The sequence below is a fragment of the Myodes glareolus genome, chromosome 5, assembly GCF_982192425.1.
Source record: "Myodes glareolus chromosome 5, mMyoGla1.1, whole genome shotgun sequence".
NCBI classification, from domain to species: domain Eukaryota; kingdom Metazoa; phylum Chordata; class Mammalia; order Rodentia; family Cricetidae; genus Myodes; species Myodes glareolus.
The window spans coordinates 22,855,019-22,868,882 of record NC_142030.1 but is presented as its reverse complement, the minus strand read 5'-3'; the positions used below and the strand labels follow the sequence as shown (position 1 = coordinate 22,868,882).

Genomic DNA, 13,864 nt, shown 5'->3' with positions numbered 1-13,864 from the left:
TCCATCAGTTGCTGTCTGGAGATTCTAGGATGACAGTTAAGGTAGTCATCAGTAGAAGGCACTTTAGGCAGCCTCTCCACTGTTGCTTGGAGTCTTAGCTGGGATCATCCTTGAGGATTCCTGGGAATTTCCCCAGTGCCGTGTCTCTCACTAGCTCCTTAATGTCTCCTTCAATCAAGATATCTCTTTCTTTTTTCTCCCTCTCTGTCCTTTCCCCTTCTTGAGCATCCTGTTTTCTCATGTTCTTCTCCTCCTTCCCCTTCTCCCCTCCCTCTCCTTTTCCACCCTCCCATCTCCTCCTCCCCCCACACACACTCCCAATTTTCTCAAGATATCTTTTCTGTTTCCCTTTCCAGGGGATCCATGTATGTCTCTCTTAAAGTTCTCCTTGTTACCTAGCTTCTAATCTATTTATTCTTACGTGCATGAATCTTTTGTCTGCCTGTATGCATGAACACCATGTGTGTGCCTGGTGCCCGCGTCGGATCCTCTGGAACTGGGGTGGTTCTGAGCCACCATGTGAGTGCTGCGAATCGAAACTGGGTGATCTGCAAGAACAAGTGTTCTTAGCTACTGAGCCATCGTCTGCAGCCTAAGAAGAGTGTTTTGTACTGTCTCTTTACTGACTGATGCTTCTGATGGTTCCCCACACAGGTTCTTCTATTTTTGCAGCCCTGCCCTTTTTCCTCTGTCTTTCTTGGAAGACTCTCCTGAGATTGGTGGGGTGATGGTTTTGAGAAACCCCAGGGCTAGACCAAGCACACCCAGCTTATTTCCTGTATGTTGCTCGCCCTCTCATTTCACCCCACCCCCTCGTCTTCAGTTCCTTTTTAAGGTTTGATCTAAAGTCTGCCCTACCTAAGTCCACTTTAAAACCTTGCTCATTTGTTCCTGCCATAACTTCTCATCTAGTTCAAAGCTTTGTTGTCTCCTGTGCTGGAGGATAGGCAGAGAAAAGAGCAGGCACAGTGCAAAGAGACATAAGGGAAAAGGGTCAGAGGCTGGCCAGGACTGATCTCTGGAGGGCATGGGCCAGAATCATAACCTTGACATATTTCTGCATGTGGAGAATACAGGGGGAATTCACAATAGCTGAAACATAACTCAGGAAAAGTCTGACCCTGAGTTTCAATAAGGTGCAAGTACTGATGCCTGCCATGGCCACTTCATAGGTCCCTGGTGTGATCAGGATCATGGGGCATCGTGTCCAATGCCAAGTATTGAGTTGGCCTGGTGTCTCTCCTCTGCTGACCGCTTGCGATGATGGCTACGAGAGTTCACAGGATGAAGAGAAGCCATCACCTCGATCTGAACATCAGAAATATCTTCACTTGTGAAATGATTACACATATTCTGTCTTGGGGACTATGACTCACTTCCTGAGTCTCCCATAGTGTCGTAGGTTAAAAAAAAAAAGTTCATTTAGACTCGATAAATTAGAATGAGACCACAAAGGTGAGAAGAAATCCATTCTTTCAAGCTAAGAAATTGCTCCTGATGATGTCCAGTGGAGAAGAATTTAAAATTTCACACCATGAATTTACCATGAGGGAAGATTGCCAGACAGGAGAAACAGGACTAAGGTGTGGATCTGGTTACACAGAGTTGTAAGACTGTGATGGTGTGCAAGTCTCAGGGAGAGGAGCCGGCCCTGTGTGGAGATCTGAGCGACACTCGTGCCAGACTTCTCTGCCTGGTGTTCTTGGCACAGACTGGCTTCAGTCTAGACTGTCTGCAGTACTCTTTGTAATTTTCTCATGGAGTTTCTGCCCACTCATGCTTGGATGGGCACCTCTATGTCTTAGCTCCTGACTGAATCTCTATGGTTGGGTTTTAAGAATCAAAGGTATAATACTACATACCATATTAAATACAGTGCTTTTTGTGTGAGGAGAAAGCTCATAGCTTCGTTTGCGTTTTCTGAGTGGGAAACCCTCAGGACAGACTAAAGGTACCTTTAATTCGCAAGCCAGGTGTGGTGGCACATACCTTTCATCCTAGCCCTCAGGAAGCAGGAGGCAGGCAGATCTCTGTGAGTGCTAAGCCAGCTGGTCTATAGAAGTTCCAGAACAGCCAGGAGAAAAAAAGAGAAGGTCCTCCCACCCTACCGCACCGCCTCATACAACTTCCTGCTTCTGCTGGGGTTTGTTCCCTGCCTGCTCTCACAGTTGTCGCCGGTGTTCCTGAGACGCTTTGCAAAGTAGCATGTGCTACTTCAGAAAACAGGAATGGTGTCTGGTCCTGGAACTGTTACTCCTGCCTGTGATATCGGGACTTCAAGGTAGTTTCCACCAAGTGTCTGCTTGTGGCTGTGCACTGAAGGCATGGCCAGCCAGGAAAGGGGAGATGGGACATAGTTCAGCTTAGAAATGGGTGGGATCTTGGGCAGGGCGCTTCCATGCTGGCAGTAGGGCTATGGGGAGGCTGGGGAGCCTTCTTTAGCTCTGGAAAAGCGGGCCCCGTTTCTTTTCACGAGGGGACATGAAAAACAGGACTCAGGGAGATGGGGAAATAGGGCCCCCTGTATTGTAACTCATGGCTGTTGGCCTACAAAATTACAATAAGAGAAGCTCTCCGCGGAGCGGTGCTCCATTGTTCAGTTGCCATGTTTTATGTTCAGAAGCAATGTGTCCCGTTAGGTGTTTGGGATTTTTTTTATGTAAAAAAAAAGAGTCCTACCCTGAGCTAAAATAAAAGGTAAACAACCATGTCAGAGACAGATCCAGATTTCAGCACTGTGGGTAAAAAGTTACACAGCATTATAAGACTGTGATGGTGTGCCAGTCTCGGGGAGATGAGCTAGCCCTGTGTGGAGGAGATCTGAGCAACACTTATGCCAGGCTTCTCTGCCTGGCGTTCTTGGCACAGACTGGCTTCAAGTCTAGGGATGCACTGTCTGCAGGACCCTTTGTAATTTTCCTGTCCACCTTGGGTTGCTTCAGCTCATAGCACAGTATTAATGGCCGTTGACATGGGAGCTGAAAGGAGGCGTTGGTCAACTGCTGAGACCAAGTTGGCCGAACTTAACTTTGTTGTTTGCCTAGAATGGAGCATTCTTCTTAACTCTGGGCCTTTCTGTCTAGAATTCTGTGTACCCTCAACTCATCCTGCCTCACCACGGTCTGTCATTTTCCTGTGTCTTCCTCCAGAAAACCCTAGGGCTCAGCTTTATAAATTGCTTTCTATTTCTTTCTTGAGTCAGCATCCAGTATTTGCCTGGAACACAGCAAATACTTAGTAAATAACCGTTAAACAAATGAATGAGTAACTTCAAAATCTTCTTTCTGTTCTATGTGTCCATAGCTTCATGAGCGTTTGACAAGCTTCTTCTCTTTTGTAATGTTTGCCTTCAGAGTAAAGTCTGAGAAACACTCTTTACAACTCTTCCCTTTAGGGTTCTAAGCTGTCCATTTTCAAGGAGATGATTCAGGAGTGCCCTCTGCTCCTGAGTAGCATTTTGCTGTCTCCCTGCAAGTAGAAGGGTGCACTGGAAATGGTATTATACTGGGAACCAGAAGAATTGGTTTTTTATTTTTGGGGGTTTTGTTGTTGTTGTTGTTGTTATTTTGGTCTGGGCTGCATCCTGTAGGGCCTTGTAGAAATCTCCTCCACTCTAAAATGGGCATGATGTCACACTTACTATGTCTCTGAGGAATTTCTAGTCAGACTCTATGAAGTTTTAAAATGTGAAGCTGCAGCGAGGACACACATGCAGCAATGAGGTAGAGGGGAGTGGGGGATACGCATAAATGAACTCTCATACGTCCAACTCTTGCTTGTGCCTCAGATCTGAATTTCTGTTCTTCTTTTTTTCAAGCGTCTACTCTAGACATTCCAGAAATGTCTTCAGAATTTGACTCACCATTTTTGTTCTGACTTTTTCTTGCTGTTTAATGAGCCCCCAAAGCACAAGTGCCGAAAATAGTAGCTACAATTGATTTCACTCATGAGTCGGAGGCGGGTTTCACTAGGTTACTTTTCATTTAAAGAATCTCTCCTAATTGCCAACAGGACCATTGTGGAGTCTAGAGTCATTTGAAAGGCATTTTATTCATGTGGCAAGTGTCTACCTAACTGTAGTGACTCCTACGGTCAGTTAAGACAAACCAGTCAATAGTGTCTGTTATTTCTCACCTAGCTTTGTGAGTCACCTCTTAGCACTCTGATCACTAAGGCAGTCATGAAGGCCAATTCGGCTGCAAGAGCAGGGGACATCATCGTTATTTTTCCTTTGAGACAGAGTCTCTTGTAACCCAGGCTGGCTTCACATTTGCTGTGTAGCTAAGAACAACATTGAACTTGCAATCTTACTGCCTCTCCTTCCCAACTGCTGGGATTACAGATTTGAACCACCATACCTGACCTCAAGGGGAAGGGACCAGAAACCCATCTACTGATGGGAGGGGTGTTAAAAAGGCAAAGTTGGAGAGTAGGGCCTCTGACATGTCAAATACTCTATCACTGAGCAACGTCCTCAGCTCCAACTCAAAATAAAAATTCCCATAGCCAAGCGTGGTGCTGCATGCTGCTAATCTCAGCCCTTGGGTGGATCTCCGCGAGTTCCAGGCCATCTTGGTCCACACAACAAGTTCCAGGATGGCCAGGGCCACATAAGAAAGGTCGTGTGTTAAACAAACAAAAATAAAAATTAAAAACAAAAGCCCTTCCATAGTTTCTCTCCTCCCCAAGTTTTCTGTTCTTTCATAGTTATCTGCCTTGACTAATAGCACGTCCATTTCTGCAGTTTCTCAAGGTAGAATTCTAGTAGTTCTCCTCAGTCTTTCCTTTCCCTTGCCTCTCACAACCAGATACATGCTAGTTCATCTATCTCCATTGTCTTTCATCCTGGACCAAATGATCACTTTCTGGTGTTGACCAGCAGTAGCACGACCAATCTTAATTGCTCTTTTTGGTCCATTCTCTGTACCTACCTGATATGAATACTACTATTGATGTAAATTTTCTAAAATAGTTATGTTTATTTCACCTTTAAAGTGAAACTTCTCAATAACTTCTATAACAAATGAGAGAGCCCAAATTTTGTTTTATTAATTTATAAAAATTTCCACTTCCTCCCCTCCTCCCAATATCCTCCCACTGCCCCCACTCCCTCTCCTCCTCCCTCTCCAGTCCTAAGAGCAGTCAGGGTTTCCTGCCCTGTGGGAAGTTCAAGTTCCTCCCTCCACCCTCCAGGCCTAGGAAGGTGAGCATCCAAACAGACTAGGATCCCAAAAAGCCAGTACATGCAGAGGAAACAAGTCCCAGTGCCATTATCAATGGCTTCTCAGACAGTCCCCATGTCAGCCACATTCAGAGAATCCGGTTTGATCACATGCTCGTTCAGTTCCAGTCCAGCTGGCCTTGGTGAGCTCTCATTAGATCAGTGGATGAATGCACCCCTCGCGGTCCTGACTTTTGAACTTTTGTTCATGTTCTCCTTCCCTCTGCTCCTTATTTGGACCTTGGGGGAGAGCCCAGATTTTGAGTGCAAAGTTCACCTCCTGCCCTCACCTAGCCTGCGCTCATCTCACTTTAAATAAATTTTGTCTTTGTCATCTTTGAACGCTGGGTGCTATGATTAGTTAATCAGATCATTAGATAGGAAGAACCACCCTAAATTTGTCCCCATCTTCACGTGGTACCCCATATAAAGGACAAGGAAAGAGGAAGATTTGCTCTTTGCCTGCTAGTCCTCATTCTTCCTGGGAAGTCCATCCCTTCACTGGTATTGGTGCCTACTTTTCAGAATTCTTTTGTATACTGAAGGCCAGCTTAGATATTCACCCCCATGAACTGATAACTACCGAATTCTTGGACTTTCTGTCAGGAGACGGGCATTGTTGGGCCACAGTCTGTGAGCCATTCTAATAAATCCCCTTTCTATCAGTTCTGTGATTCTAGAGAACCTTGATTTATACAATTTAAGCCATTTTAGTCCCTAAACCAAGCAAACAAAACGGAAACCTCTTTTCACCTTCTATGACTTTCCTCGCGCTCTATCCTCCTTCCCATTCACACTGTGGTACCTCGAAAGGATGGCTCACATCTGCTTCTCCTTTTCTACACTCGGAATCCATATCAAATTGACCTACTACATTCATCCTATTCCCTGTCTCAGAAAAGATCACCCTGGGTATTGTCACCAAGACCTAAATCTAGGGTCTTAATTGTTCCTAAATGAGTTTATATAGGCTTCTTAAATGTTTGGTCTCCAGAGAAACCCTGTTTCAAGAAACAAAAAACAAACAAACAAAAATGTTTGGTCTCATCAGAGCACTCCAGGTGACACCATACCCATTCCTTCAAGATTCTTCTTCATTTCTTCTTTAAGAATTTTACTAAAACTACAAGATTCGTTGTTTTGGTAATCAAAATTTCTTTTTTAGAACATTTTTCTCTTTCCTGAGTAATGCCTTTGTTTGAAACTCCCCCCCACGTACGTGTGTGTGTGTGTGTGTGTGCATGACTTAAGGGGCTCACCATGTAGCACAGGATAACCTTGAATCACGATCCTATTGTCAAATTTTCAAGTGTCGGGATACATTCACTTGTTATCTCAACAGATATAATTATGCCATTCTAACAGACAGGTTAGGTGGGTGGACAGAAGCAGGATTATCTTCATTCCTATTATGAGCTACAGGGAAACACTGTTACTTTGCCCTCAGTGCCTAGGCACACCACCAACTGCTTTGTCGTCTTGCCAACAGTCATCATCCCCTTTACTCCTATCTCATCTGTCTTCTAAAGAATAACCACGACCATTATAAAGGTACAGCAAGACTTTAGCCACCAATGGACTACTTCCTCCATTTTGCAAGCAGCCATCCCCGGTGATTAGGTCAGCCTTTTTTAGAGTTGCTACACACAGCTAGCTGAGGGAGGCAATGCAACATCCTGTTCACCATGGCTTCTCACCACACTCCCATGTGGGAAGGGGCTGGGGCTCAGTTTCCTCTTTATTCTATCATGAGTTTTTCCATCTCCTGAGTGTAAGCTGACGCTTGTCTGAAAGGCTGTCCCGGATGACTAAAGTGAGTTCTTCATGGATGAGGGTGGGGGACTTTTGTCCCAGTGCCTGTGATACTTTCGGTTATCTCCACTAAGGAAGTGCTACAGATGTCTGGTGGGCAAAGGACAGAGTTACTTAGAACCTTAGACTCTTAGAATCACAGAACAGACTTCTCTTTTACCAAAAACAAAAAAAAGTGTATTATTTGGCCCTAAATACCAAAGTATCAATGGTAAATCACTGACTGAGGCTGCATATTAAAACCACATGGAAATAAGAATGAGAGGAAATATGGAATGTATATCCAAAGATTTAAAATCCTGGACATGATGGCACATGCTGTTACCCTAGCATTTAGGCAGCTAAGGCAGGAGAGTCTGTTATTTAAGACCATTTTTGACCACATGGTGAGTTTGAGCTCAACCTAGGTTACATGATATTTTATCTAAAAACAGCTATAATAAAAATCCCAGTGGTAATATTCTCTTATGCTATGCTCTCTAATAGGCCAGGCACCTGCATTGGTGCTGTCAAAGCTCAGAGATACCAGGGCATATGACTGTACAGTATCTGTTTTTTTAGACTTAAGTGATTCTATGAAAGATATGGTAAAAAATATGGACTGGACCAGTCAGAAGCAACTTGGAACCAAGTGTCTGTCTGATTACATCTCATAGGTAAAAGGACAGAGAAATTGGTATGAGCAAGTGCAGGGAAACCACCAAACTAGATTACCCCGTGGCTAGAAAAAGTTTAGAGTGGGACGGACATCTCAGAGAGTAGAGAGCAGTGGCTGGGCAGGAGAAGAAATTCTATATGACAGGCAGCAGGGTGGGAGTCTCTAGAGGCCACAGGCTTTTGAGTTAACTTTGCCTGCAGTGGTCTACCATTAGGGACAAAGAAGGGAAATGGTGGCTTTTCCTGAAGAACAGAGACCCAACTCACAAGGTGTCTGAGGTGTGTTGAGCTTAGGTCTCAGTTTACCTGGTAGAATTCTTCTGTTCACCCAGGTTGGGCCATCGTCTTAGGACATCATCAGTAGCACTGCCGTTTTTGGGCCTGCTTTGTAACCTAACAGATAAGTTCTCTTGTAGAAACAATAGGTAGGTCGAAAGAATGAATGGATCCTGAAATGACAGGCTGAATTTTGAAAGCTCTGGGGTCATAGATGTTTCTATCTTTTGGTAGTTGAAGAGGAGGCTCTTGAACAGCCCTGATGCTATGTGGCAGGGACACAGCATGGGGATGTCACCACGGGCAGAGGGGATATTCCAGGGCATCATGTATTTGCCTACATGGGTGGCAATACCTTACATGGAAGAGTGTATGAAACACGTAATTATATCCTTTTGAGCTCAAGCTAAACAGTCCCCAATTCTAGTTCCTCTTAGGCAGATCTGAAAATACCCACAAATTTGAAATCACCCAACATAAAAGTGAGGAAGACACTGGGCTGTTGGACTGAAAACAAGCAGTAGTCCTCACTGAATGTGTTTAAATTGCTATTTAATAAAACTTGTTAATACAGAAAGACACTGTTAGGGCACCGACAAGCACATAAGGGATTGTCCTGGTCAGGTTTTTGTCAGGCGGCATAAACTGGAGTTATCCAGGAAGAGGAACCTCACTTGAGAAAATGCTTCCATCTGTAGACCGTTTCTTAATTAAAGATTATTGTGAGTGGGCTGAGCCAGTGGGGTCAGTGTCATCCCTGGGCAGGTGGTTCTGAGTTGTATAAAGAAGCAGGCTGAGCAAGTCACTCAGTAGCAATCCTCCGTGGTTTCTGCTTCACCTCCTGACTCCAGCTTCCTGCCTTGAGTTTCTCTTCTGACTTCCCTCAGTGATGGGGTGTGACCTCATACTTGTAAGCTGAACTCTCTCCCTCCACTTGCTTTTGGTTACAGGACTTTGTCACAGCAACAGAACACAGGAACTCGGAAGCTTCAGCGACATCCCTTTACAGTAATTCTGCCTCAAAACTAAACTTCCTCAGATAATTCTTTATGAAAATCATCAGTTCGTACTTTCTAATGATTTGCGTTTAAGAAAATGCAAGTACTTATGTTAACATCAGCCATTTTACAGGAAATTTTGAAAAAATAATTTAAAATTTTTATTTGTTTTATTTTATTATTAATAATATAATTGATTTTCTGTTTTTTTTTATGAGAGAATCTTGCTATGTAGCCCAGTATAGCCTGAAATTCACTATATAGCCTGTCTGACCCCCAAACTCATGATGTTTCTGCCTCAGCCTCTCTAGTTCTGGGATTACAGGTCACTGTGCCTGATTGAATTCTTTTAGAGCAAAAGTAAAAGATTACTAAAAGAAAGATACCTTAACTGATTCTCTTCAACGCTTTCACTACCCCCATTCTTCATCCATTCCCCTCCTTCACTCCATGTGATCTTTTTGGTGTTGGTTAAATATGGCAGGCACACTCCCCATCACAGGGCCTTTGCTGTAGATCTCCTTCTACCTGGCTCAGTCATGGGAGATACCTGTTAGGTTTCCTTTCTTCTTGAAGCCTTTGCTCAGATGCAACAAACTCACTACCTTATACATGACATCTCCCTGACCTAACTCTCCACCTGTATTCATAACCCTGCTTTCTCATTTCTCATAACAGTCATCACTGCCTAATACGCTGTATAATATATTCAGTTATTATATTTCATTATTCTTTTTCTTTATATTGAAAGCAGATTTTTTTCATATAATATATCCTGATTATGGTTTCCCCTCCCTCTGCTCCCCCTAGTTCCTCTCCACTACCCCTCCCAACTGGATCCACTCCCTTTTGGTCTCTTATTAGGAAACAGACAGGCTTCTAAAGGATAATAATAAAAATACAACAAAATAAAATATAGTGAGATAAAAATGATCACACTGAATTGGACAAGACAAAAACAATTAGAATGAAAATAGCTCAAGAGAACATACAAGAATTGGAGACACACTTGATCACACACTCAGGAATGAAAAGACCTTAAGAGAATATACGAGAATTAGAGACACACTTGTTCACACACTCGGGAATCTCAAAAAAGCACTACACTGGAAACCATAATGTGTACACAGAGGACTTGATGCAGCCCCATGCAGGCCCTTTACATGAAAGCTTTTTCCTGTCTGAGTTCAAATGAGATTTGATCATGTTGATTTAAAGGATCTTCTTTTCTTGGTCTCCTCCATTTCCTCTGGCTCTTACACTCTTTCTGACTCCTCTTCCATGAAGTTACCTGAGCACTGAGAAGAAAGATTTGATAAAGACATTCCATCTAGAGCTGAGTATTGTAAGGTTTTCACTCTGCATAATGTGTGGCTCTGGGTCTCTGCATCTGGTCCCATGTGCTGCAGGAGGAACCTTCTTTGATGACGACTGAATAAGGTACTGATATAGCAGAACACCGTTAGGAGTCATTTTATTGATAAAGGGTTTTTGTTTCATTTTGTTTTTCTAGAACAGTAGCATTTGGTTTTAACCAAAGTCCCTGGGCTATCTAGTCTCTGGTTCTTGGTGAGTCAAAGAGTTCAAGTATGGGTTCCATCTCATGGAGTGGACCTTAAGTTAAATCAGGTATTGGTTGGTTACTCCCACAAGATTTGTACTACCGTTGCCCTAGCATATCTTGCAGGCAGGATACCTTTGTAGATCAAAGGTTTGTGGCTGGATTAGTGTTTACTTTTCTTTTTTTGGTAGGGCGAGAGTACATTCTTTTTTTTATTATTAAATTATAAAAGTTTCCATTTCCGCCCCTCCTCTCAACACCCTCCCACTCCCCCCACTCCCTCTCTTCCTCCCTGCGAGAGTACATTCTTATACCAAAGATGCTAGCACACAGAGGGGAAGGCTCTCTCTGTGGGCACAAGCTCATCTTCTCCATGTCCAATGAGTTTTGTAGGTGTTGTTTTCAACAATGGAGATTTGCTATCTGTTTGTGGAAAGCAACTTATAGTCTTGGCAATGGTCTGAGTTTTTTTTTTTTTTTGGAATTCCCATGAGATGTTCTATTTTGACAACAACTCAATTCAGCATAACCCAATCCTGGTGCTGGAAGCTTCATTTAGTGACAAAAGATGATCAGTTGGGACTCGGTCTCTCCCATTATTTGGTGATTTTTAATTTATATCAGTTTCATACATGTATATATAATAGGAAGATTCTACTGTATTAGGTTTCCAAAACACCCCTCAAATTGCCCTTAATTTTAGGTATTTCTCCCCATATTCCCTCCCTCAGGACCTTTTACCCTCAGTCTCCTTACTTGGTCCTTCTGTCCTGGTCATATCTACCCACAACTATCTATTCTATTTCCCTTTCCTAAGGAGACATATCTGTACCCCTAGTTCCTTGCTCTATACTTGACCTCTGTGGCTCTATGAATTGTAGCTTGGTTATCATTGATGTAACAGCTAATATAAGTGAATTACATACCTTATTTGTCTTTATGTGTCTGAGTTATCTCCCTCAAGTTGATTTTTTTCTGGTTCCATCCATTTACCTGCAAAATTCATGATGTTATTTTTTAAGCAGATGAATAACACTCCATTGTGTAAATGTACTACTTTTTTTAAAAAAAATCCATTCTTCTGATGAAGGACATCTAGGGGATTTCTAATTTCTGGTTGTCCAGAATTTCCAAATTCTGGCTTTTATTAATAGAGCAGCCATGAATACAGTTGAGCAAGTGTCTCTGCAGTAGGATGAAGCATCCTTTAGACGCCCAAGAGTGGCATCTTACTTAGGGTTTCTATTGTGAAGAGACATCATGAACATGGCAACTCTTACAAATGAAAACATTTAATTGTCTGGTGCAGGAGAATTGTCTGTATTCTGTCAATCATGTTTTAAATAAACGCTGATTGGCCAGGCAGGAAGTGTAGGCGGGAAAACCAGACAGGAAGTAGAAATGATGCAAGGAGAGCAGGAGAATTCTGGGGAGGAGCAAGTTGATTTCTCCCACTCCTGCCCAGATCACCGAAGCAACAGGATGTGATCTGCCCCACTGAAAAAGGTACTGAGCCACATGGCAAACATAGATAAGAACAATGGGTTAATATAAGCTAAAAGAGTTAATAAGTAGCCTGACCTAATGAATCAATCAGCTTTATAACTTACAGAGTCCACTGTGTGATTTTTCTCTGGGACTAAACAGCTGGGGGGCCGGGCAGGACAGAAACCCCAAAGAGCCAGCCCCTCATGTTACAATTGTCATAGCTGGTTTATAGTTTCAGAGGTTCTATCTATTGTCAAGGTGGGAAGCATGGTGGCAGGGAGGTGGACATAGTCCTGGAGGAGTAGCTGAGAGTCATACATCTTGCAGGCAACAGGAAATTGACTGAGTCACTGAACTGTATCCTGAGCATAAAAAAACCTCAAAGTGCACACCCATAGTAACTTACTTTCTCTTACAAGACCACACCCACTCCAACAAAGCCTCACCTCCTTATAGTGCCACTCCCTATGAGATTATGGGGGCCAATTACATTCAAACTGCCACAAGTGGTAGATTCATTTCCATCTTCCTGAAGAAACACCATATTGATTTCCATAGGGGCTGGACAAGTTTTTAACTCCCACCACAACGGATGAGTGTTTCCTTTACTCCACATCTTTGACAGCATAAGGGGTCACCTGTGTTATTGCTCTGAGCCATTCTGATGGGTGTAAGATAAAATCTCAAGGTAGTTTCACTTTGCATTTCCTGGATGACTAAAGATCTTGGACATTTCTTTAAGTGTTTCTCAGCTATTTGAGTTCCCTATGTTGAGAATTCTTTGTTTAGATTGTGTCCTGTTTTTTTTATAAACAGATTTTTTTAATTTAAATAATGTTTTTTAATTTATTTTATATACCAACAAGTTTCCCCTCCTGCAGATGGATGCTAAAAAGAAATCCCACACTAGCTCAGAATTGAGTGTAATAAAGGGTTATTTATTTAGGGGTAGACTCACGTATCACAGTCCTCTGCATAAACAGAGAACAGGAACCAAATCCAGCACCTGGAAGAGAGAGGGAACATGTGCTTTACATCAGCATTGATAGTATAAGAGGCCACGCCCAAGTAAGTGGGTAACTTAAAGGCTACTGGCTGTAGGATTTCCTACAGCACCCTTTCTACTCTCCTTTTATCCCTTCCCCTTTCCTATCTACCCCTCCTCCCCATCCATTCATCCTCTATCTCCATTCAGAAAGGGATGGACCTCCTATAGGCTTGCACAAAGCATGGCACATCAAGCTGAGACAAGAAAAGCTCATCTACTTATGTCAAGGCAGGACCAGGTAATCCAGCACAGGGAACAGGTTACCAAAAGTCAGCTAAGTGCCAAGGAGAGGCCCTACTCTCACTGTTAGAAGCCTTACTAAGAGACAAAACTACATGACTGTTACACACATGCAGTACCATTCAAGCTCCCTGATTTTTGGTCCAGTATCCATGAGCTCCCATGAGCTCAGGTCTGCTGAATCTGTGGATTTCCCCATCATGATCTTCCTGGCTGGTATAACTCCCCTTCCCTTTCTTCCACAAGACTCTTGGAGCTCAGCACAGTGCATGTCTGTGGATCTTTGCCTCTGCTTCCAACAGTGATTGGATAGAGTATCTCTGATGACAATTACAGAAGTCACCAATGTGCTTACAGTAGATGACCAGATCAGGCACCCTCTCTGCCATTTCTAGGAGTCTTAGTTGGGGTCATTCTTGTGGGTTCCTGGGGGGTTCCCTGGCACCAGGTTTACCTACAGATGGGAAAAGATCCTCACTGAGGGGCGCATCCTGACCAGCAGGAATGAACGCCACCAAAAACGAGAATTCCTTCCCTGGTCACATCTTTATTCGGAGCATTCC

General features: G+C 43.2%; 1 protein-coding gene across 1 annotated transcript in view; it reads left to right on the top strand.

Annotated features, from left to right (window-relative positions):
• The first annotated feature begins 2,121 nt into the window (after nt 1–2,121).
• Cd48 (CD48 molecule) overlaps nt 2,122–13,864 on the top strand; it is a 34,612-nt gene continuing 22,869 nt past the window's right edge. Inside the window, exon 1 of the mRNA XM_048448913.3 lies at nt 2,122–2,281. Coding sequence (XP_048304870.3) covers nt 2,206–2,281 — 76 coding nt within the window. The 5' untranslated portion in view covers nt 2,122–2,205. The remainder of the gene's footprint in view (nt 2,282–13,864) is intronic.